Source organism: Ceratotherium simum, chromosome X (genome assembly GCF_057802395.1).
Source record: "Ceratotherium simum simum isolate JZ-2026a chromosome X, ASM5780239v1, whole genome shotgun sequence".
Lineage (NCBI taxonomy): Eukaryota > Metazoa > Chordata > Mammalia > Perissodactyla > Rhinocerotidae > Ceratotherium > Ceratotherium simum.
Genome location: NC_141940.1, coordinates 125,389,343 through 125,415,690, shown reverse-complemented (window position 1 = coordinate 125,415,690; position 26,348 = coordinate 125,389,343). Strand labels below are relative to the sequence as shown.

Sequence of the window (26,348 nt, the reverse complement as noted above, 5' to 3'; positions counted from 1 at the left end):
AAAGATTGAGAAACTCTTGGAGAGAGGAAGAGGTGTTGTGTTCCTTTGTGAGGCAAAGTAGGTCCTAGAACCTTAGCCATCCAGGTGCCTCCAACAGAGGGGTGATGAGATTTTTGACTGTGTATCCTTCTTTCTCCCGCACCGTGTGGTTGGATCACTGCTTTTCCTATCACCATGATTCTTAATCAGGAATTTCATGGTACAGACCCAGGAAAACCAAAAGTCCAGAAGTTCTGGTAACTCAGTAGAGGTCTGGTTTTCCACTCTAGTGGGAATTTTATGGCAATAAAAAAAAGTCAGGCAGGTAAACGGACACAACTCTTTAGCATTGTGTCCGTGTCCTACATGCATTAGGCTATTGACAACTGAACATTACAGTTCTCAGAGAAGACCCTGCCTGCAAATGGGAGAGATGAGAGGGGAGGGAAGAATATAAAGTTCTTGATTCAGGCACTAGAACTAGAATTCCAGAGACACTTCTTGGAGGGATTTCCTTCTCCCTGCAATATACCCAGAGGCATTAAATTGAGAGTAGGGCCTGTGATTAGCCATTAAACATGAATTACCTGCCAAGATGTTTGCTGGCCCCAAGGAAATAAATGGTGAACTCACAGGAAATGTTTAGGAGCCAGCCAGGATCACAAACATTAAAAACAACTAGAATAATCTATTTATTGGAAAGATGAATGACCCAAATAAACAAATAGAAGGGATTCAGTATAAGTATATTAAATATCCCCCAGAGATTTGAGAGGGAATGATGACAATAAGAAGCTGGAACAAACCATTACGAAGGAGGTCAACAGAGATATTGCAGAGGAAAAATAAAATTGTTACATGGATGAGCACGAAGATTAGGCTAAAATGGAAGGGTTCAGCCAAGGAATGCACATGTGAGCCAAAAGATAGAGGCATTCTCCCAGAAGATATCTGGGAGAGAGAAATGGGGACAAAAATCCCTTAAATGGAGGAGATAAGCATTACCTTTTCTCTAAGAGGAGACTCATAAAGAGAGAGCAACAAAGATAAAAAGGCTGAGAAGAACTACGTTAGAAATAACAGCTGAGAATTTCCGAGGAGTAAAGAAAAACGTAAGGCTTAAGATTGAAAACACAAGTTAAAAGAACAAGCTTCTTTTAAAAAACAAACCCACAACTTCTGGACCAATTATCATGATCTTTAAGGACGTTAAATACACATGAAATATGTTTAAATCTTCCAGTGAGAAGAAAGCAGATGATGTGCAAAGGAAGGCTAACATGGGCTTCTTCACACCAGCACTGGACAGGACAAGCTACACAGGGTGCACATGGCATGTTGCCTTCAACAAGATAAAGGGAGACGAAGTGAGCCTAGAATTTTATACCCAGTGAAACTATGTTTTAAACGAAAAGGAGAACTAAGGATATGCTCAGGTATGAAAAGTCTTACAAAATTTACCACATTAAACGCTCTTTGAAGAACTCTTGAAATGATCTATTTCTGCAAAGAGAGAAATGAATCCAGAACAATGCAACATAATAAATGTAAGCCTAAAACTAGTAGTCTCAGAAAACAACAATCTAAAAAGAAATTCAAAAGCATTCTAGAGCCAAATTTCCAATGGAATCCAGCATGGAATGGGGTGGGCATGGAGAGAGAGAGATGCAATGAAGTAAGAGTGAACCAAATCCGTATCTTGTTCTGGGGAATATTACAGATATTGAAAAGCTTGATAGGTAATAATAAGAATAGATATGGGTCTAACGTAAAAATATACTTGCAGAACATAACACATAGAGGAAAACTTGATGAATCCAAATTATAAAAAGGAAAAACAAAACAGAAGAAGAACTATCTAACAATGAAGGTGGCAATAAAAACTTAAGTTTATACGATGGAAGTTAGGAAAAGCAAAGGAAATAAATAAAAATTCAGCAAGCACGGTAAACAGAAAATATAAAATAAAATCGCGTAAGTGAGCTCTATAATAATGGTAATTGCAAAAATACAAGTGAGATAAATTGATAAATTAGGATTACAAATGGCTTTAGTGACATATTGTTGACAACAGATATATTTAAAACAAAAGTCTACATAAACTTGAAGAGACTAAAAATATAAAATAGAAGATAAATATGATTGAAAAAATACCTAGGATGCAATGTAATGTCAGACAGAAAAATCATAAATGTCACAATTCGATATTAAATGCTGAGAGAGGAACATAAAATTAAAACGATTTAACTAACATATTTATGTAAGTCTCTAATAATAAAGCCTCAAAGTATGTAAAAAGTAAATAATACATATTATATGTGTATATGAAATATATATAATATATATCATAAATAGTAATATATTTACCATTTATTTATAAATAATTGTATTATTATTTATAAATATAATATTTTTAATATTATATTTATAAATAATTTTATATATATCTTATATATAGTATATATAAAATTATATTTTTACATATTTTATATAATATATAACACAATTATAAATTATATATTTGTTTATAAATATTATACCTAATATTATATATTATAATATGTTACATATTAATATACAGTATATATTAAATATTTAAAACAAAAGAAATGTAAAAAAAATAAACTGTTATAAGAAATTAGAATAGCATCTTCTTGGAACCAATAGATTTAGGAGACAAAAAAAATTAATCAAAGATATAGAATACTTCAGTAACCCAAAAAGTGTGATCTGTGCCACCCAAAATGCACATTCTTGCACACACACATATGTATTTGTAAATATGCATACACGTGTGTATATGTGTGTGTGTATAGCTTTTAAGCACATGCAGAATGTTTACAAAATGCACCCTTCATAAATGGTACTTTAAAGAAGCAGTGTCATACAGCAATATAATTTGATTCATAATTCAATAGAATTAGAAATCAATAGTTTAAAACATGTCACAAGAATGTTAGAACACTAAATATATATATATATATTTGTGTGTGTATGTATATATATACATATGTGTGTATGTGCATATATGTGTGTGTGTATGTATATATACCTTTAAGTTAAAGAAAAAACACAAAATACTTGGAATCCAATGATAATTTAGGTATCACATGTGAAAATTTGTCCAACAGGTCTAAAGAAATGCTTACAGCAATAATTAAAACTTCAAATTCATTTACAAGATAGCAAGAAAGATTGGAAATAAATGATCTGTGAAGGCAAATCCAAAAGCTAGAATAATAGAAACAGAATAAATCCAAGTAAATCAGAAAATAAGATATGATAAACATAAGAGTAGAAATCTGTGAAATAAGGAAAAAAAAAACAGTCAAGGTAATTACCAAAATGAAAACTAGCATATTGAAAAGCTTAACAATATAAACAAACTTCTGACAAGATCGATGAAGCAAAATCGAGAAACAAGGAAAATAATTGAAAAGAGAGGGAAATCACTTTAAATAATCCCAAATAAAATAAAAACATAAAAATATAAAATAAAATTTTAATCATATAAGCACTGATGTTAAAAAAACTAAATTTAAATAAATTAATACTGGAGAAAAAAGTAAAGAAACTAGAACACAAATCAATAGATTTAAATAAATTAAAGATTGTTAATAATTTGAAATAGTCATAAAAAATCTCCCACAAAAAAACTCACCAGGCCAGATCATTTTCAGGCAATTTCTGATAATCCTTCTTATTGACATTTTGTTCAGAAAATATAAAACGAAAGGAAGCAGGCAAAATATTTTTGTAAGATTAGTTTAACTTAGATATCAAAAGCAAATAATGACTGTACAAGACCAGAAAAACAAATTTAGAAATCAAATCAAATCAAAATTATAAATCAAATTCACTTATGAATGTAGATGTAGACATCCTAAGTGAAATATTAACAGACTGAATGTAATAGAGCACAGGCAAATTTTTGAGATTTCAACATTAAGATCAAAATAGGGTCGTTTCCAAAATGCCCTAATAGAAAAAAATCTATTACGTTATCAAAGCAGGTGAATAGGAAAAAAGTGAAAAATCACATGACATGCCAAAAATTTTGACAATATTCTATGTCTACTTATGATTTAAAAAATTTTTTTAAATTACTAGAAATCTAGAAATTGAAGGTAATTTCTTTTATCTGAAATGGCCATTTGCCAAAATCCTCTAGCCAACAACACACTTATTAAAGAGCGTTAGACTCATTTCCTACGAAATCATGAACAAGGATGTCAGTTTGCATCAATACAGTTCAATACAGCACTGGATGTCCTGCGTCAATGCAATAAAAAACAGAGTAAATGAAATAAAAAGTATAAATATTCAAAGGGAAGAGAGAAAATGGTCATTATTTGTAGATAGTGTGATCATCTTTCATGGCATACGTGCAATTCAATAGATAAGCTATCAGAAATAATAGACAATCTAAAAAGACTGCTGAATATATAATCAATGTACCAAAAATCAAGACATTCTTTTATATCAGGAGTAGGAAATGACATCAAAAAGAAGACACTATTTACCAAAAAAAGGAAGAAATTAATTAACACATTATTTTAACAAAGCTAAAATTAGATATCAGTAAGTGGAGAACTGTGCCAATTTATGGATGGGACACTATGAATTTGGAAAGATATCTGTTCTTCATAAACTAATCTTTTAATTCAATACAGCTCCCAGCAAAGACGGCAGAATTTGACATGGTGATTATAAATTGTATATGAAAGAATAAATATCTGCAAAGAGTAAAGAGAATGTTGAAGAAAAGCGTAGGGTTGTTTGTTCTATTTGATTCACATTTTGCCCTACCGCGGAAACAGACTGATAAATGAGTGAGACGAAATATAAAGCCCATAGACTGCCCTATGTATATGCGGTGGATGTTAGAAGTTTGTACTGGGCTATTTTTTCGCAGGTTCCTTTGAGATTTACTTTCTCTCAGCTCCACACCGCTCTCTGCCCTGAACCCTCAGGGAATCACTCTTGCCTCTGGCTTCCCCAGGGTTTCAGCCAAGGGAGACATTGGCAGGAAGTCTGAAGGGCAGAAGGAGAGAAGGAGAGAGTATGTATGACTTCCAGTTCCCTTACCTGGCAGGTAGTACAACCTCAGTGGGTATCTGTAACTTCACAGAAGGGCTCCCTATTATGGCTGCTCCAGGGTTACTAAACCACCAAGGCTGATTTACTTGGATCCTTATAGCCCCCACTTTTAATGTGCTCCTTTTTGTGTGTCATCTTTTCCTATCAGGACCCTGGTTGACACCACAAAAAGACACATTGTTTACCTATGTGTGGAGAACATGGGTTCACTATTTGGATAAAAATAACTTTATATCCCTACCTCACACCATATAAAAATAAATTGTGCATAGATTAAAAACGTATATATGAACTCTAACACTCATAGAAAAATATGCAGGAGAAGATTTTTGTGTTCTTGGAGTGGATCAGGATTTTTTAAATATGCCCTACCTAGTAAAAGATATAGGAAGAAAAAAATGTTGAGGGATCTTTGCTAAATCAAAACTACTGATTTTTGTTTCAACCAATTGCATCAGAAACCCTTGGTGTTTCTGGTGATAATGGATGGCGGACAGATGGGAGAAGATATTTGCAATGTGTAAAACTAAAGATGGTTGACTGTTTAAACCAGAGCACCCTCAGATGTGTGCCTGGCACTCTGCATGTCTTAGGTGGGTTAAGGGAATCGAGACATGGGGTCCTGGGACGCTGGTGTAGCCTGAAGGATATGCAGGCTGCCTGGCAGGCTTCCTCCTGCCCCCAGCAGCATCTTCTGTTTATACCACTGTAAATATTCTCAACAGATAATGTGCCAATCTGTCATCGTCTTCTAGTCTTGTCATAATATGAAATAAAACTGCAATACTCTGGAGTAAATTATCCAAGGCAACTTAAAAAGACTGCAAGTCCAATAGAAAATAACATGATTGAGATGTTTTTGTATAATAATACACTTTGAATATTTCCCCACATCACTACATATTATCCTGTAAAGCAATTCTAATGGCTGGTATTCCATGTTTGTTTTGTAGCTCTAATTACGTAATGAATTCTAGACTGCTAAAAATTGTTGCATCCGGGCCGGCCACGTGGCTTAGCAGTTAAGTGCACAAGCTCCGCTACTGGCAGCCCGGGTTCGGATCCCGGGCGCACACCGATGCACCGCTTCTCCGGCCATGCTGAGGCCATATCCCACATGCAGCAACTAGAAGGATGTGCAACTATGACATACAACTATCTACTGGGGCTTTGGCAATAGAAAAGGAGGAGGATTGGCAATAAATGTTAGCTCAGAGCCGGTCTTCCTCAGCAAAAAGAGGATTAGCATGGATGTTAGCTCAGGGCTGATCTTCCTCACACACAAAAAAAAGGAAAAATTGTTGTGTCCTTACTTTTTTTTTTTTTGCTATCATAAGCACTGGACAATGGAAATCTCTATACGTGCTCTCTATACGTGCATCCTTCTGCATGTGTCCAATTACCTCCTGAGGATAAAATTTCTTGAAGTGCAAAGTATTCCTGGCACACATTTCAGGTGTTTGCTACCTATTGCCATGTTTTCCCTCAGAAAGATGATGACCATTTGCAAACCCCGCAGCATTGCATGAGTGGGCGTTTCACCCCATCCACAGCTAATGGCATTTTAAATAATAGTGATTTTATGAGATAGAAGAGGGAAGGATTCTGTAAAGTACAATAGCTGCAGAGAAAACTGAAGCCCTCTTTCCACAGAGAGAAAGAAACCACTGGTCTAATATTGGTGCTGTGATTCACGTCAATTTTAACAGATAATTATTGTCAGCTATACTTTGTATGTCCCTGTTCTTAGGAGCTTGGAAGACTCATGCGGATGAATGCCACACCTGCCTGTCTATAGAATACTACTTCTGGTGGATTTAGAAGGTAAGTATGCCACCTCATGAACCGGGCAAGAATGAAGATCAATGCAAGGGACGCTTAATTCGCAATAGAGACAGGAGGTACATTTGAGGTCTGAGAGGCAGAGAAGGCATTTTGGAAATAAGCTTAGTTGAACTCATTTATTGATGCTTGATTTGCCTACACATATTTAATAGCTAAGTAGACAATTAGGTATCCCTAATTATAGTCTCCTCCAAAACACTAAATTCGCAGATACCTGACTGCTCTGTAGCAAGGTCTTCAGCTTGTCCTTAATTTTTGCAATGTTTCTGTCTTCCTATTAAAAGACAACTAATAACATGTCTAGGTGTTGCCTGTCTGTGCCTGAAAGAAAGTTATGCTTACTTTACAGGTCTTCAACAAGGGCAGGTGACAAATCAAGAAATCTAAGTCTATGGTGGGCACCTCTGGGCGAAAACATATGCTAACTTTCCAAGATCCAATGAGAGAGTATTCAAAAAAAAAAAAAAAATACAAAGCAAATACACAACAAAATCATGTAAAAACACACAAGACTGGCAAGTTTTTTGATATTGAAATATTAAAAGAACTATTTTGCTATCAAATGCATGGTTTTCAATTTCTATGTCAATTGTTAAAAAAAGAGAGCTAGTCTTTAAAATATTCCTACGCCCCATTGCTTTCTAAAAACGTCAATCTTAATTGGAGTTTCCCTCAGTCTCTCATATAACAATATTATTCTATTCTACCATATTGAGATTCCTCAAGAAACCGAAACGGAGAAAAGTCCCCCATGTGGGTATAATACTTTTGTCACTTTGTTAAAAAAAAGGCACCCACTGAGGTCAAAAGCTTGCCTAAAGTGAACACGCTTTTGACACCAAGGTTTCTTTTCATTTTTAAGATTTTGTACTTTAGCTTTTTCCCGTTAAACTCTGCTGCTGGTAGCATTAATTCTGTTTCATGCGCTCCTAATAAATCACTGCAGCTCCATTCTCCCGGCTCTTCCGTAAATCTGGCAACAGTGATGTTAATTGTGCATGAAAAATATATGAAAACTGTAAATCATCCCTGTTTTCGAGGAGGATGGAGAAACAAATCTAAAGTAACAAACCAAATGCTCTTTCTTTTGTCTGTATTTGGCCGGAGGCCATGATATTAAAAGCACAAAATTACAGCCCGTTTTCATCAATTAGGCCTTATTCTTTGGTTCTTGAATCTAATCAAGAACATACAAAACGTATCACAAATTTCATGTTAATGACCACTGACTATTTGTTAATAGTGGTGGAAGGTTCCCTTCTTATGGCGCTTTCTTGAGGGTATTCTGGTACGTAGACATTTTTGTACTAATTGTATATATCAGGGATAAAATATTTCTTTTTGATGTTTTCTTCTAGCTATAATCATGGCATAGAGGAAGAAGATCATAGGGAATAGTCTGTCACTTCCTAATGGCAACCGCTAAATTCTGCTTTACATTCCAGGCAACAGAAAATAGATTTTTTCTACAAAGGATGAAGGATTGATCTTTTATGTTTAAATGTACCTATGGATACTCCCTTATTGTCTTGCTACACCACTCAACTTCAGACACACCTATAAAAATTTTTTACAACCTTATTTAAGCAGAACCAACCACTCACTGTATTTACCAATAGACTTATTCAAACCAAAATTAAAAATAACATATAATTGAGACCAAGGTCTCCAATTTTTCTTGTATGTGCTACTCTCTTCTTATTTAAATGTTCCATTTCTTGATAAACTAGTTTTGCAAGCTAATCATCTGATAAAATAACCCATTGGTCAATTTGTTCAATATTCTAATCATTCTTACTTCTTTGCTGGCTCTTGGAAATGAGATGCCACGACCTAATCAGATAAGTTTTTCGTGGTCAGAATTCAGGCAGTGGGCCAAGATAATGTAGGGGAGATCACCTCTCTGCAGAATAAATCCAAATACATCGTCTAGATGTCAACTTAGGCCCGGGTGAGCAAGGTAACAAATAACTGGCAGTCTGAGTAATTAATCTCCAAATGCAAATCAGAGCTTGTCATTTTACTGCTCAAAAGTGTTCCTTCATGGGACTCCAGCTGTCAACAAGATAATTCCCAAACAAGATAAATAAGATAATACATGCAAATCGCCTTTTGTAGTGCCCTGCACTCTAGCGAGTGGTCAAGAAATGTTGGACACTCTTCCCTTCACTGTCCCATTGGAGATGTATTGCAAATTGGTTCTAATCTGCTTCTGCAGGAATTTATCCCATAGGTCCACACTCTGCTGTACCCTCAGTGTTCCCCAAGTGCTCCAGTTGGTGGAGACCAGGGAGAATGCTGGACATCCTACACTGCATAGGACAGCCGCTCACGACAGAATATCAATAGTGCCGAGGCTGAGAAATGTGGACAGGAATGAGGTTGAGAAAGAGTTATGGAACAACAGATATCATAAGCACCTTGCTATCGTTAAAATTTTAGGAAAGTATTCATTTATCCATAAGGAATGCTGACTTGTTAAAAATATTAGATCTAAACATGTACCCTGCACATTTAGCTTTTTTTCTTGTCGTAAATATGTGAAGTTACGTTAAGAATTCTTGCAAAGATGACTGACAAGACTGTGTGCCAGAAAGAGTGGAGCAAGGTTATGCTCATATTCCAGGTGGGGTATTCTCATAGTAGTACTCAGCCCCCTTGCAGAGGGTTGTGGATAAAATGGGATACACTCATTTATACAATGAAATCTCATGTGCACTGCAGGTTGACCCAAGTACGAGTAATGTACAGACTTCTAAAATGTGAAAGACAAGTGCCTCCTAACATCTTTAATGTACAGACTTTTAAAATGTGAAAGACAAGTGCCTCCTAACATCTTGTTATCCTCACAGCAACACAACAGCCCTGCAACACTCCAAAAGCCACACTTGAGTGTCAACTTCTGACATATCTTATTTGATAATTTAGAGCTTAAGACTCTCTGACTGATGGAGCCATGGACTATGCATGTTTGAAGGGATCTTAGAGGTCATGTGGTAATGAGGGAACGGGTCTACAATTGGTTCATGATGTGTCACAAGACATCCAGCTACCGAGGACTGAGGCAAGATCTGAACACAGACCTCATGCCTCTTGGTTCCTTCATGGTTAAGGAGTCCTAAGGAGATCCCTATGTCAACTGTCAGGAGCAGGTGTGCCCGTGTCTCCCAACTTCTTCCTCTCATAATTCAAGTCCACTACCCGCCAAGTTCTGGATTTGCTGGAGCCTGTGCAGGCATCAGCTAATTATACCCCCTCACTGGGTGTAGTAGCCACAGAAGGATCCTGATTGGCTCCGGATAGACCCACAACATAGAACCTGGATGCAGTAAGCCGTGGTCCAGAAGGAAGAACAATTCAAGGCAGACTGGTTCTGCTCTCTGCCCTCACCTCTCTGGTTACAGCAAACCTGCACCTGTAGTCTAGATATTATTTGTAAGCACGTACTTACATGCAGTCAACGAAAGCAGGCTGCACAGTACTTCATTCCACGAATGTAGCGTAACTTACCTCTCAGCTGTTTTTACTTACCTTTTATTTCCCCCAGCACAAATAATACTGAAATGCAAATTCTTAGGCATTTATCTCTAGGAGCATTTAAAAAAAATATTTCATTAAAATGGATTGCTTGAGGTTGAACTACTGGTTCAAAAGTTATGGACGTTATTTAAAGTCTTCTCACAGATACTGCTGTGTTGCTTCTCCAAAAAACTATATATCAATTTACAAAAATGCCTACAAAAAAAGTCATGCGTGCATATTCTCTTAAGCACAGAATATTGTTTTGTTATGTCTTTGCTAATATTATAGGTGGAGTGGTGTTTCCTTTTATTAAATTTCATTTAATTACTCTTAAGGAAATTACATAAGACAGAGTCAGAAAGACTTGGATCCAAATTTTGGTTTTTCCTTTTACAAACTGGGTAATTTAGAGTAAATGATGAACCACTCCTGGCTTCACTTTCCCTATTTGTGACATGGCGCCTTGTAGAGCTATTAGCTGCACTCATTGATAGAAGATGCACAAGATTTACTGCAAAGTGTCTACTGTAAAAAACTCACTCACTGAATACCAACTAACATTGTCTTCATTACCATCACCATCATCATCACCATCCTACCTCTCTCACCATCATCACCATCAACACATCATCATCACCATCACCATCATCACCACCATCATCATTATCATCATCTTCATTGCTATCACCATCACCATCAACACTATCATCAAAATCACCATCACCATCATTACCGTCTTTATGGGTATTATCATCACCATCATCACTATCATCAGAATCATCATCATTATCATCATCATCAACATCTATATGTATGCATCTACGGGTTGATTGTGTCCTTTGGCCACTGGGCTGTTAGTGTTTTCTTTAAATTGATTTGATTTTAAAGATCTACAGCTAATAATCCTTTGTTGCATGTCTCTTAATTTAATTCCCTATAGATATACCTTGCAACTAGTTGATCTTGGAGGTCATTGCAGAAAGTGAACCTGGTCGAGGCTATATGGACCGTGTTTTCTTTAATGGATTTCATCCTTTTTTTCCTGATGACAGAAATGATTATTTGTTTATATTTGGTTTAAAAATGTTTCATGTCCAATTTTCTGAGGTCTTTATGACTATTATTTATATCAGTTAGTCATATCATTAATTATATCACTCATATCAATAGTCCTATAAGTGACTACTATTATACATAAACATAGCTTGTTATGTCCACTATATTATATTATATAAATAATCTTCAACAGCATCATCTTCAGGATCATTAAAACATAGATTTTTGGGGCCCCTCCCCAGTATTGGTGAGTCATCGGGGGCCTGGATGGAGCCTGGGAGTCTGCATATGAAAAAGTCCCTGATTAGTTTGACAACAACTGCTCTCTGGCCTGAAACTGTGGACTCTGCCATTCATGTCTATGTACTAACTAGAAGATTCCCAATTGACTTTGTGAAGGTACGTCTTTACATCAAATGTCAGCAAACGTTTTTTACAAAGGGCAAGATGATAAATATTTCAGGCTTTGTGAGCCATAGGGTCTCTTTTGCAGCTGCTCAACTCTGCCATTGTAGTATGGAATCAGCCAGAGAAAATACGAAAATAAATTGGTGTGGTGGTGTTCCATTAACCTTTTTCGCAAAAACAGGCAGCAGCATGATGGATTCAGCTGATGAGTCATATCGTCCACTCCCGATTCACGTCTCTAAAAGGAAATGAGGTCCTCTTTCAGCTGAACACTTGTCCTTGTTGGGCTTCTCAATTTTCATAAGATCACATCTGTCGAGATTCTCTGCAGCCCAGCAGGTTGCCATGCAATTAAGTGACCACAGAGAGTGACTGCACTTCAGATGATTGGTTCAGCAAGGACTTCGAATTCACTCACTTTGTCTCTTAAATGATGCTCAGCAAAGAGAATTGGTATTAACATCAGCATCCGGGTTCCATCCTTGAACATGTTGTTCCCTCCACCTGAAATCCCCCTGCCCCCAGCCATTCGGTCCGTTACTATCCTTCAAATTTCTCCTTAGTGTATTCCGACCCACTAAGTCTGGGGCACACAGTCCTCCCAGATGTTCCCGTATCTCCCCACTTTGCCCCATCATAGCAGTGATTATACTAAATGATGACTCTAGTTACTTGTCCATCTTTCCCTGTATGGTCTACAAGAGAAGGGATGGAGCACATTCAGCAAAGTGGCCTGACAATAAGAACATGCTCAGTAACTATTCACTGAATGAATGAATAAATATATAAATCCCATTTTTGCTAATGTCAGGGGCTCATACAGAAGGAAATGTTAACAAACAAGCCAAAGAAACTCGATGAAGTAAGGGTGATTGATGGTGGTGCCTAATGGGATTTACAGAGCTGCATGAGAATTGAAGACCAGGTTTCATCATCACCCTGAGAACCTGCCCACCTCAAGCTCTCAGAAAGAAGCCCAGCGAGCAGAAGGAAGCAGCTGAGAATGACTTCCTGTGCTTCTTGCAGAATTCCCTGAGAGAGAACTGGATGCCACCTTGCCAGCCATTTGCCCAGTGCCCTACAAGGCAATTCTTCCTAAGCCATCCCCCTGCTGAAGGCTTAGGCTGAAATTTGTTCAAATTCGATTTTATTTCCCTCAGATCAACTCTCTAAATTGGCTGATCCTTCAGTAAACCTAGGCTTTTCACTGGAACTCTTAAAAGAAATGGTGGGCACAGCAGGATATACCGTGTCCTAAACAGCCTCACTCATTTCAGGTCAAGGTTTCCATCTGGAGTTACAGCTCATGCTACCCCTGCTTTGCCATCAGAGGCCAGCTTCCAGACCCAGAAGTCTCTCTAGTGTGTGAAACCCAATGTGGCACTGCCTCAATGATGTCTGAATATAAAATTCCTGATCTGCTAGATGTTCCCATCACTTGATCTGTGTATGTCACTACGAGATCCAGACGCTTACGAAACAACAACAGTAACAACTCATAAGCAAGGTTTCTTATGTTCAAATCTCCAGGTTCTTCTTTTTAGCTGAAAGGGAATTAATAGTCTAGGTAAGGTTTTGCTGCCCATGCTCACCTCCTATGCCATGAAGCCATACCAATCTTTCTTGTCTGCTTACTGTCCCTAATATGAGAGATGACAATGGACATCATTGGGTTTTGCTTGCTTAGCATTCAATTTTCCATTGGGGAACTGCCTTTTCCACATCTACCCTAAGCTAGTTCTTGTTGGACTCACTCACCCCTCTCCCCATCCAGAAATGCGTACCTAACCCAGACCATGCCAATCCAAGGGACTCTTTCCCCTAGATATGGAAATTAGTTCAGAGTTGGCCTGCAACCCAAATTGAGCCAATGAGCATCATCTCCAGGCCAATGTGCTTCTCTGAGCTCAAGGATGACATCACAGGGAAATACTGGTGACCATTTTTTGTCACCACATGGAGACAGCCTTGTTGAGAAGAAAGTCAACAGAGACAAAGAAAGATGGACCAAAAGTGCCAGGTTACCTATGACAATGATTCATCTCAGAATCTGAGAACATTATTTCTGAAGCTACATCTAGAACATCATTTCTGAAGCTATATCCACTACTACAATCCTCAGTACATTGAGCCAATGAATCCCCTTTTTTCCTCTTAAGTGAATTCAACTTGAATTTCTTTCACTTGCCATCAAATCATTGCTAAGTAATAACAGCTTGATAAGTCTCAAAATATATATCCCTCCAACCAGAGACATGATATCTAGGTGGAACTTGAGTTATAATTTAGCTTTGAAATACACTCATTTTACATATCATGTTGCATTACTTATTGAATGCTGTGTAACAAGTTACCACAAATCTAATGGTTTAAAACAACATGTTTATTTTATGTTAGTTTCTGTATATCAGGAATCCAGGCACAGCGTAACTGGGTTTTCTGTTTTAGGGTCTCTCAAGAGGCTTCAATGAAGGCATTGGCCAAAGCTGGGGTCTCATCTGAAATCTGAAAGACTGGGCAGGATCCTCTTCCGAGCTCACACGGTTGATGGCAGGATTCAATTCCTTGTAGCCTGTTGAACTGAATGCCTCAGTTCTTTGCTGGCTGTTGATCAGATGCAGCTCTCAGTTTCTTGCCATGGGGACCTTTCTAACATGGCAGCACGTTCCATCAAAGCATGAAAACCAAGAAGGCAATAGAAAGGGTCTGCTTGTAAGACACAAGTTCCAAGGTTCTGTAACATAATCATGGAAGCGATGGCCCATCACCCCTATCACATTCTATGGGTTGAAAGCAAGTCCTACATCCTGTCCACATGCAAGTGGAAGGGGTTCCACAAGACCATGCATATCAGCAGGCAGGGATAGTGGAAGGCTATGCTCGAGTCAGTCTACAATACATGCCTACACTAAGAGTCATAGTGGTGATGCCTGGAACACTCCAGGGAAAGATGTTGAGAATCCTTAGGGCCTGCCAGAGATGGATTCAGGTGTCTCAGAGGAAACAGTTGGGCCTCCTGGATAGCCTAAAGTTGATTCTCAAAGAAAGGAAGGCAGTGAGAAGAGGAGTTATAGAATCATTTCTTTCTCAGGAACAAGAGTTCAACAGAAGAATGTTCAATGGATTTTGTGGCTTATTGATGCATAAAGTCTTTCAGTTGGAAAATTGTTGCTTTGGGTGACTGGAAGCCAAGACCTTCTTCTCTGGTGAGCCAGGAGACCCCAAGCGTGTCAAGAAGGCTTCTCCAAGGAGAGAGCAGTGGGTACTGACAGAGGATTTTAGGAATTAGGAATGCAGACAACCCATATTCTGGCTTCTTCTGGTCTAGACAGGCTGTGCAGACAGTATATACATAATCCAGGCTGTATTAGATTCCTAGGGCTATTGTAATAAATTACCATAAACTAGGTGGCTCACAACAGGAATTTATTGTCTCACAGTTCTGTAGGATAGACATCTGAAATTGAGAAGTAGCAGAGTTGGTTTCTTCTGTAGGTTCTGAGGGAGAATCTGTTCCATGTCTCTCTCTCAGTTCCTAGTTTCTGCTGGTTTCCAGCAATCCTTGGTGTCCCCCTGGCTTGTAGATGTGTCACTCCAATCTCTACCTCCATCTTCACATGGTGTTCTCCCCATGTATCACTGTCTGTCTTCCTTTCCGTGTCTCTTCGTATAAGGACACCAGTGGTAATGGATTTAGGGTCCTTGCTAATACAGTAAGACCTCATCTTACCTTGATCACATCTCTAAAAACCCTATTTCCAAATAAGGTGACATTCATAGGTACAGGAGGTTAGGACTTCAACATATCTTTTTAGGGGACACAATTACACTCATAACACAGGTCAACTCAAAACCAATGACAAGAGAAAAGTTTGAAAGATTAATAGCCATGACGTTGTCTGTAACAGTTTTTAAAAGATTCCAACTGATATTCTGCAGTCTTTGAATAACTATTTCAAATCTCAGAAGCCCCAAATTGCTCGCAGGGTAGGATGTCATAATACATCTTCAGAGAGAATCTATTTTAAATGATGATGATGATGATGATAACAACTATAAAGCCGTAAGTTGAATAAAATGCTGGAGGAAGTTCATTTTCCTCTAAGTCTCAAGAGAGCCATCTAAGATGATGCACTCAACTCTTTTCCAACCTGTGAACTTTAATTAATTTCTTGGAAATGACTCTATCTCCATTAAATCGAATTATAGTCGATTGCATTTAAAAACAAGTAACCCACTGCTTTCTTAAAACTACAAACCAATTAGTTTTTGGCTGTTCTATCACAATTTTATGCTGTCTTCCATTGTAAGACCTCAGGGGCTTGGTATTTCAGGGAAACATGCAGCAAACAGACTTTGGCCTGGCTGCAACCGGTAATTGTGCAGTCCACGTCCTGTGGGGAAATCTGAGCCACAGAGGCATATTGCTTTGTCCTGTTGTATGCGGACAGTTGGTCATAGGAAGCAGAGGGATCACGTTTTCTTTTACTTTCTAAATCATATTGTAAAATATGATATTGCTTTTTTAAAAAAATTATGAAAACATGTGGCTTCAGGCTCAATATAGACGAGCAAAGAGTCGAATGCATTTGCCAAACAAAAAAAAATCTAACATAAACTCTGGGTATATTCACAACATATGTTGTGATGAAGGAGAACAAATGTGTGCCTATTGGTAGACATCAGCAGTAATTGTTGGTAGCAAGATAGCCATATAACAATAAGATAATAATTTATAGCCTATCCACAGCAACCCAGGAAGGAGGATGAAAGTGCCTCAGAGTCACTTGCAGGAGGAAATTAAGCCTGCTGAGGATGCTTGCAAAAGATTACGTGGGAGGAACATAATATCTCGTCTTCAAAGATTCCCACAGCCATAGAGTGGGAGACGAAGGAAACATTCAAAATCGCTTCAGCTCTGTCAGTAGAGATTTCACATGCAAAGACCGCCAACCCCTTTTAACAGTGAAGTGAACTCCCTTACAAAGCTGCAAACATTTGCATTGGCCAGGTTCCAAAAAGGCTGCACGTCCAGCTACTATTCCTTCATTCATTTGTTCCATGCATTCAAGTAGATGATGCATTCATTTCACAAATGGCCCCCTGCCTTCAAAGGGTTTACAGTCTATTAGGAGGTGTCGACTTGTAAAATAATGATTAGATTGAAACTCCATAATTCTGTGATTGAAGTCTTAGTTGTTTCCATCACTTACTCCCAGGTACTTTAAGTATGATATTCAATATGCCAAAATCCCCTTCTTTAAAAAAATGTATGAAATGCAAACCACCTTGTAGAATGTGCTACAGTGGAATTTGGTCTCAGTATTTTTCTGATTTAGGCTCAAAAGGAAATATCTAACCTAAGTTTATATATTATTAACATTTTAATTTTCTTAGAAAAGACGCAGTTTTCTTTCTAATGTTTTGCTATTCTTTTTAAATCTAAATTATTTTTAAACATGCAAAATTAATATTATAAATTGATTTCATATTAGTTTTCTGGATGGATACTTTACAAAATATAGAGTGATGAAAGTATTTCACTAGACAAAAAATTCGGGGGAGCCAGAAACCTTCTAATAAATGATTTTTTAGAAATTCCAGGTGGTACAAAGCATATTTGAATTTGCTAAGAATGGAACCTCATGTTCTTTGATTTAACCTTACTGCATAGCCTGCTGAGAAGAAAAATATGCATTAGAATTCCTTGAGACAGAATTTCACCTATGAATCCGCCAGCGTCAAAAACGAACAATGCAGAAAAATACCCAAGTGAGTACTTGGCATGGTAAATTATAGTATCAATGTGCCTTTCTATAATTTTGTCATGGTTTTATCTCTCCCTCCTCCCTCATTTTGCACTTTTTATATCTTGGTCCATCTAGAGAAGCAATAAACAAGGAGCTTAGTTTTAAGGAACTCAGAAAGCATTTCCCTCTTGCACAACCAGATATGTATCTGCCTTGTGTATTCACCTTAAAATTCGTGGAAACCTTTCCATCTGGGATCCTTAATGGAAAACATGAACTTTCAGATTCTCTTTTTTTTTTTTTTCCTGAAACCTAAAGCACCCTCTGAATTCTTCATGCCCACTGATCCCTTTCTGAAACTTTTGTTTTGCTGGGTTCATTGACTTTCCCAGCAAAGGGCTTACATTTGTTTACATCACCACTTGGACTCGCCCAATGCCTCCCATATGCTAAGTGCAAACAGTGACTTGTTGATCAATAATTTTTAAGTGAATCAGCTAAAAGGGCTCTAAAGAGAATAAGAAATGGAAGAGAGAAGAAAATACATAAATAATCGGAGTTGGGATCAGGAGATCAAAAGATTAACTGACCAGAGTTGGGACTAAAGTCAATATATAACAGGTAGATGGGATATTAAGTGAATATTGGATGTTCGTGTTTTGATGGAATGATTGATTACATCATGTCATAAAACTGATGGAGCAGTACACAGCTCAAAGCATCAGTTTTAACAAAGAAGGAGAGGAGTGTCTATGAACATACAATTTTCAGATCTTGGTGAAACCCACCACAAAAGCTCTTTTGCTTGAGACAAACAATACCTCCAGTGTTCCTCCCCTTCTGATGGGAACACACACTCTCCCCAGGGCAAACTTGAGTATTGTACACACAACCACATTCACAGCAGACAAGAGGGTGTCTTGATTAAGGGAGACTTCAGAGTGCTTGGGAATTCAGGGAGGAAGGGACAACATAGTCATTAACATATATTCCCTGTGTTTTTTTCCAGAAAATCATAACACATTGGATCTTAAGTGAACTGTGGATATTTCTCTCCTGGACTTTCCTCCAACATCCTACACACACACACACACACACACACTCAGAATCTCACACACACACACTCAGGCCACAGACCATACACCAATGCCCACCTTCAACACCAAAAGTAATCAGACATGTGACATGTAACAGGGAGTTTTCCTCACCCATTTTTTTATCTAGTTCCACTGTCTAATTTTTTTTTAAAGTTATTTTATTGAGGTCATATTGGCTTACAACATTGTGTTAATTTCAGGTGTACCTCACTATATTTCAGTTTCTGTATCACTTTCTAATTTGTGGAAATGCTTCTCTGAACCTAAATATAGAATATTTGATTGAATTAACAAGATAGAGACTACAGTGTCTCATATTCATTTTATCTTAACAAGTGGTTAGCACATGAATAGAATACTCTTTCTTAGACATTCCCTCTGCTTCTGCTGTCTGTAAGTTCACTGTGTGATTTGTAGCTCTGATTTATTTACGTATGGCCACTGTTTTGCATCTCACAAACCCTCCGTGGTCCTCAAGCTAACAAAGCTAATGAATTCTCAGCCTCCATTCACTTCCACTGCAGTTTGGATGTTACTGCACCAAGGAAAGAGTTTCTTCAACGTAAAGGAGAGAACGTGAAACTAATTCATTATAAAAATAGCTTGGTTTAGGAGAACCAAAAAAGACTAGAAACACAGGGATCTACTCCCAACCATCATACCCAAAGAACTTAAGATTCCAATGAAAGATAATGTGAGATTAACATTCAATTAACATAAAATTAAAGTTATAAGAACTTACTGAGCTTTTATATTTTATAATTATTCCCTGTACAAGATCTTACTCCAAAATCACTAAAATCATAAAAAGTATTCTGAGGAAGTATAACACTATAATTATTATTATTAAAAGCTGAGGTCACTAAATATTAAAAAGGTTGAATGCCTTGGCCAAGAGAATGTGGAAAATAAATGACAGTGTCCAAACTACTGGTGTCATTTGTCAACAAATAAAGCCACCAGGTGTCCTGGAGGCAAGACTCTGCATGAGTAAATAATACACAAATTGTTGAAAATGGACAGATATTTCAGAAGACTAGTTGTACCTAAAGTTTCTATCTTGCACAGCTTTTTGTAATATTGCTTATGACATGCACTGTCTAGCAAATTTGGTTTTTAATACATTCTAGGTAATTTAGACTTGTTCTAATTGTGAAAAAAGTTCTAAATTGCAAATGGAATTGAATTAAAATTCATAGTAATGGAAAATGACAAATGCAAGGGAAAATTATCTTCTTTAGAGAACAGTTTTGCTAAATTATCCAAACAGGCATAATTCATACTAACTGAATAGTACTATTCTAAACATATATAATTCCTAAATCCTCATTAAGATTATTATTCTATTTTCAAACTGGTGAAATCTTTTATTCTGGGAGAGAGATGTATGTTGTCAGAAATCCACTCCGATTTAACTGTGTTCACAAAATACTAAATTCTTTTCAATTAATCCTTGTCAGGGAGATATTTATTTAATAATCTTTCATAATTATCTTCACTTACAAGCTACGTCTATACAACATCAAACATCCAGCTGACAGATGAAAACTGCAATCATTTAATTATTTTCACATAGTTGCATGGTGATGCTGATTGGTTAAAATATCTGTCTTACTGTGTTAACTTGGTTAAGTTTTAGCTTTTCACCTAGATTTTGCTACCATCTGCATACAATTGGACTATTTGTGACTTGACGAGAAGAGAAAGGAAATTAATTTCTCCTTTACCTCACATAAAAAAGACTAGTACTATTGTCTTTGGATGTTCTAAGGCACTCTTCCAAGAAATGAATTTTAATGCTTTCTTGATGATTAATTTGTATAAGTCACACAGGATGCTAAAATTCCATTTGACAATTTAGGCTTAAAAAGACAAAGTTTAGGAATAAAGCAGAACGGACTGATTGTCCGCTCTTTTAAAAAGGGCTATTCCCTCTAAATTCCCTTTTATTAAAGCCATACTCAGAACTGTCAGAAATTATGATCCCCTGCTCCCATTTCTTGAGCCGAATGCTCCACTACCATAGTAAATAATTATGTTATAGATAATACACATTTTTTATAGATTGGATTAATATACATATTAGACCCAATATGTGTATGCAATTTAGCTGGAATGTTCTGGTTCTCTTTTCTACTATTAATTATGTTCCACCAACATCAGACTGCAGAAAGGTTCTACGTGCAAGATACTAGACTAACCACTTCATATGGATTATTGTCTCCCAGCTCACCTCCATTTTACACACAAAGAAACTGAGGCGTGTACAAGCCAAGTAACTAGCCCACAATCACTCAACTGGTAAGGGCACGAGCTGGCATTTGAACCCAGGTAGGGAGGTTCTTGACCATTCTTCTAAGCTGAGCTTGAGGAGTAAACCAAATTTACATTAAAAAGGGTAGAGAAAAGAAATCTGCACCCCCATGTTCATAGCAGCATTAGTCACAATAGCCAAGCCATGGAAACAACCTAAGTGTCCACTGATGGTTGAATGGATAAAGAAATTGTGGTATACATATATGATGGATTATTATTCAGCCATAGAGAAGAAGGAAATCCTGTTATTTGTAACACCATGGATGGACCTTGAGGGCATTATGCTAAGGGAAGTAAGTCAGACAGAGAAAGACAAATACCGTACGATCTCACTTATATGTGGAATCTAAAAATTTTTTAAAAACTCATAAAAAACTAGATCAGATTTGTGGTTACCAGAGGCAGGGTGGGGGGTGGGGATGGGATTGGATGAAGGTGGTCAAAGGTACAGAGTTCCAGTTATAAGATAAATTAGTCCTGGGGATGTAAAGTACAGCATGGTGACTACAGTTAACACTGCTATATGATGTATAGAAAAGTTGTTATGAGAGTAAATCCTAAGAGTTCTCATCACAGAGAAAAAAATTTTTTTCTTTTTTTGGTTGCTCTTTTTATTGTATCTATATGAGATGATGGATGCTAACTAAACTTATTGTGGTAATTATTTCCAATATATGTTAAGTCAAACTATCATGCTGTACACCTTAAACATATACAGTGATGAATGTCAATTATATCTCAATAAAACTGGAAACAAAAAAGAATTTACTGACATTACATCACAAAATAAATTCATCCAAAAACTTTTTTAAAAATGTAGAGAATAGATTTACCCAGAATAGAACAGATCTTGAGGTCTAGAGGGAAGGAGTGGGGAGCCCAGAAGATTTTGCTAACACTAATGTAAGTAGGAAAAGAAGCCATTTATAGGTACAACTGCCACCATGAGTAAGATTTTGTCGAGACAGATAAGAAAAGAGGTCAATTTGGATACTTTATGTCCTTCAATGACATCTATTCTGGAAATACGTTTTAGATACCTGGGAAAATGTAAATGTTCCTTCATTCCTTTCCTGTGTAAAGTCGGTGTATCTTTGAATATGATATTTAGTAGGATTTGCCATAGGGCTATATTAACACAAAAAACAAAAGGTTGGGTATCCACTCTATAGGGTTTAAGCCTCACATTGGCAAAATGTCTGCCCAGCAATTGGAATCGATTTTGTCTCCTCAATATGCATGAGGGAGAGCAGCAACCCTCATTTTAACTACTCAGCGTTAAGATGAGGGTTTTCTACCAGTAATTCTTGAGGTAGAAAGGGAAGTAACTGAATTAGAATCTCAGAATGGGTAGGTGCTCAAAAAGCTCAAAACAACTCTTCAGCTGTAACTTTGTTTTCAATTAGGGTATATACTTGACTATGAATTTAAAGGGTGGCAAAACTCTGTGTTAGGTTTTTATTGCTGCTGTAACACACTGCCACAAAAGTTGTGGTTTCAAGAGCACACGTATTATATTACAGTTCTGAAGGTTGGAGTCCTACTGGGCTCAAATCAAGGTGTCAGCAGGGCTGTCCTGCTTTCTGGGGGTTCAAAGAGAGAATCCATTCCTCGTCTATTCCAGCTTCTAGAGGCTGCCAGATTCCTTGCCTCCTGGCTCCCTCTCATCCTCAGAGCCAACAGTGGCCCGTTGTGTCTTTCTTAGATTGTTTCACTCTGGCTCTAATCTCCTCTTTTTCCTCTGTTTTCCACGACTAAGGGTCTTTGTTATTAAATACTGGGCCCACCCAGATCATCCAGGATATATTCCCCCTATTTTAAGGTCAACTGATAAGGAAATATAATTCCATCTGCAAATTTAACTCCGCTTTGCCATGTAACAACATATTCACAGATTCCAGGGATTAAGATTTGTGCATCTTTGGGGAGTCATTATTCTGCCTACCACAAGTGTCTGTTTCTCAAAATTAGAAATTCTTGTCTGTGTTGCAGTCCCAACATCTAAAGCACAGCTGGCACATGATAGGTACTCAGAACTATTTTTGGTAGCGAAGTAAAGTTGTCTTTGCTCATTACCCTTACCTTCTGATCAATGCAGAAAGAAAGACGAATCTAAAAAACAGAGTATCAAGTGGAATTTTGAATTCCAAATATCCAATATTGCTCTCTACACCGTTAATTAAATGCACTGAAATGATTAATTGCTCTGATAAGATGGTTCCTAAAGGAAGTTCTTTGGAGGAATTAGCATGATACCACATTTTCAATGTGTTATTATAGAAGTAAAGTTTCTTCATTTAGTTAATAGCCAATAGTTAAATATCTAAATCTCCACATTGATTCTCAAATTGATGCAAATATCTAAAAAAAAAAAAAAAAAAACACAAAATTCCCTACCCAACAGGCTGTGATTTGTTGTTTGTGCAAACATACAGGCATGTAGCTTCACTCATTAGCAAAATTCTATTATTTACATATTATACAGATACGGAGTCTACATTTTCAGCCCCTATCGGATTTCTGACTTTTCTTGTCAAGATCATGTGAGATGTACGCAAAAGTGCTCTAAAAAACCTAAAGACATACACAAGAGGCACTGGATTTATTCTTAAGTGAGGATTGCTTTTCCATCAGGTAGCATTTTTCACATTTTTATATTCCCAAATTCCTGTTCAACACTGAATCGCAATGAAATGGTCAAATTGTTTATGATTTCAATCCACACAATTGCACATCTATGGTTCTGTCATCAAGGAAGCTATTGATTTTTCTTCATAGGTGGTCTAATTTGATCCAGCCTCTCATAGAGGGAGGCATTCTATTTGAAGCGCATTCATTGTTTGTGAGGTGAGCTCTATGAAGTCCCCAGCTGGTAGACACGAGCATGTCAAATGTACTATGAAAGCAATTTTAAACCTTTATCCTGTTTCGTTTCTTTCCCTTCTCTTTCTGTCTTTCCTTCATTATAGTTTATATTTGAATAGTTCATTATGAGCAAGATCATGACCCAGGTGGCTTCTGAAATGAGAAGTCTCACTGGTTTTGGATGCAGTTATCCATCTTTTCGCACATGCACAAAGCCGTTGCCCAGGGACTGTTCCGCACTTAGGCGGCTCAGTGTGCTGCATGGAACTACGGCAGGCAAATGTCAGTTTAACTCCTTGAATCACATTCAGTCCTAGACTTTACAAGGTAATTGTGTGATCTGTCGCCATAACGACAAGGGCCACATGCCAGAAGCTACTAATATAATGAAGAGCGGTCCTTTAATTTCTTTCTCTGGGCGTTCTTTGTGATTTCAATAACAGACAACCCTAGCCTGGTTTTTCATGACACTCTGCTTAAACTACCTTCTAGTATTGACATGGAGAAGGCAGATGGGATACAACTTTGGAGATACAACTTTTCCAAGGACTAAAGGAAAAAAATGAAAAGAAATTTCTCCATCAGAGTTACTAAGGACACACTTTAGTTTCTATAGTAGATGATGTCTATGATTCCTACAAATTACTTCTTTAAATTCCAGTAAGATTTCATTCTATGCTTCTCTTTCTCCTCGTCTAAAAATAGCCTATGGAAATGGTAAATGAGAAGTGTGATATCATTGTAGGATAACTTTAATCTGGTTAGTCTTTATAAAAATATTAATTTGAAATCTACACGGACAAAGAGATACCCACATTTTACTAGCATTGTATTAATTAATATTAACATTATTGTTTTTACAGATTTTCACTGTTGTGTTGGCAGAAAGAAATAGGCCATTTTGTTTAAGCAAGTACATTATTTTCTAACGGAGCTAGAATCATCTGACAACACACATTTGCCATTTGATTGCAGTGAATATTGGAAAAAAACAAGGTCCAAATTTATGTTAACAACATGGATTCTAAATAATGAAATTCAACTGTTTTATGAAATATCCCTTGCTTGTGTATTTAAGACAATTAGGGGTTCCTTTCAAGACTCAAAAAAAAAAAAAAAAAAAAGAGTGCTAAAATCTTAAGGCATTGAAGCAAGAGGAACCATTCTTTGTAATTTTCAGTTTGCTAACTTAAGCATGATAATGTTCTTAATTCTATTATTTTCTATAGGTTTATTCCTTTAGAGATGATTCAGGTTTAACATCAACACTACACACTCGCACTGGTTGTCATCTGCAAATAAACACCATAACAATGCTAAAAAGGCAATATATGACAATAGTTAGTCCTCAATTATAGTATTGTCCATCAGCTAGATGCTCAGTAAATACAAGTGGAACAAATGATAAGTTAACGGGAATAACTGTATTAGGAATATGAGAAAAAATAAATGGGTTATAGAAAATACCATGCACAGGTCACCTCTTGGCAAATCTCCCCGAGACTGAGTGAGCAGGTGTTGTTTTCTCTTTCAAAAAAGTACTTACCATCCTCCGTGGGCACGTAGATGTTTAAGTAAAGGCAGTCTTCATTTTGATCTTGCACGTAGGTCATTAAAGTATCCAGATTGGCGGTAAACCATATGGGCAGCATGTCATGCAAGAGAGACCTCTCATCCAGGTGTTGGGGGCACACAGCAGCAAACTGGGTGGCATTTCGAACCCCAGTCCATGAAGATGGGGGTTCTGGGGGCTGAAACCGTCTCTCTCCAGTGGGAGGCGAGGCATAAGGGACCCCCAAGTATTGCTCCACTGGACCCAAAATCTCATTGGGCAATGGTGTTCTTAGACCCCGGATTTTGCCGTAATTTGTGTTGACAACCGGATACTGTGCCTGGCAGTCAATGAGCGTGAACTTAATGGCAAGAGCGGTTATCCACAGGAGAACATTGGAGTTCAACATGACGCAGACTGGGGTGAAGAACAATGGAAGCCATAACAGTCTCTTGGGTCTCGACATTGTTCACTTCCACATTCGCAGGTGTCTGTGGCATACAACTCAGAGCAAACAAAGCCGTGAAGCAAGTTCTTGGAGAGAGAGGGCTTTCCAGGGAGGAAAAGACCCAGGAGAGGGGACAGGCTTGCTAGGAAGCCTCTCAGATGGGTCATAGACAGAGCCCAATGTTAAGAACAAACCCAGTGGTTTTCTTGGCAGCCCATTGCGAGAGAGCGGTCCTCCCTTAATTCCGGAACCAGCTTCCAGCAAAAGCGAGGCTCCAAGGAAGTGGCGACCATCCAACACCTCCCAAGGGCAATGATTCCTTATGAAAACTCCAAGGCAGAGCAGTCAGCCTAGTGGGAAAAGAAAGCAGACAAGGATAATGAAGCCAAAACAACTGTCACCTAAGCCAT

General features: G+C 37.4%; 1 protein-coding gene across 5 annotated transcripts in view; it reads right to left on the bottom strand.

Moving 5' to 3' along the window:
- Positions 1-26,348, bottom strand: part of LOC106800156 (neuroligin-4, X-linked) — a 295,700-nt gene that overhangs the window by 204,989 nt on the left and 64,363 nt on the right. For 3 of the 5 annotated variants that reach the window (XM_087426647.1, XM_087426649.1, XM_087426648.1), the window contains exon 4: positions 25,485-26,288. In XM_087426647.1, coding sequence (XP_087282773.1) covers positions 25,485-25,956 — 472 coding nt within the window. In that variant the 5' untranslated portion in view covers positions 25,957-26,288. Of the gene's footprint in view, positions 1-25,484; positions 26,289-26,348 lie in introns of those variants that run through there. The other 2 variants (XM_087426650.1, XM_087426651.1) reach the window with 1 other exon arrangement.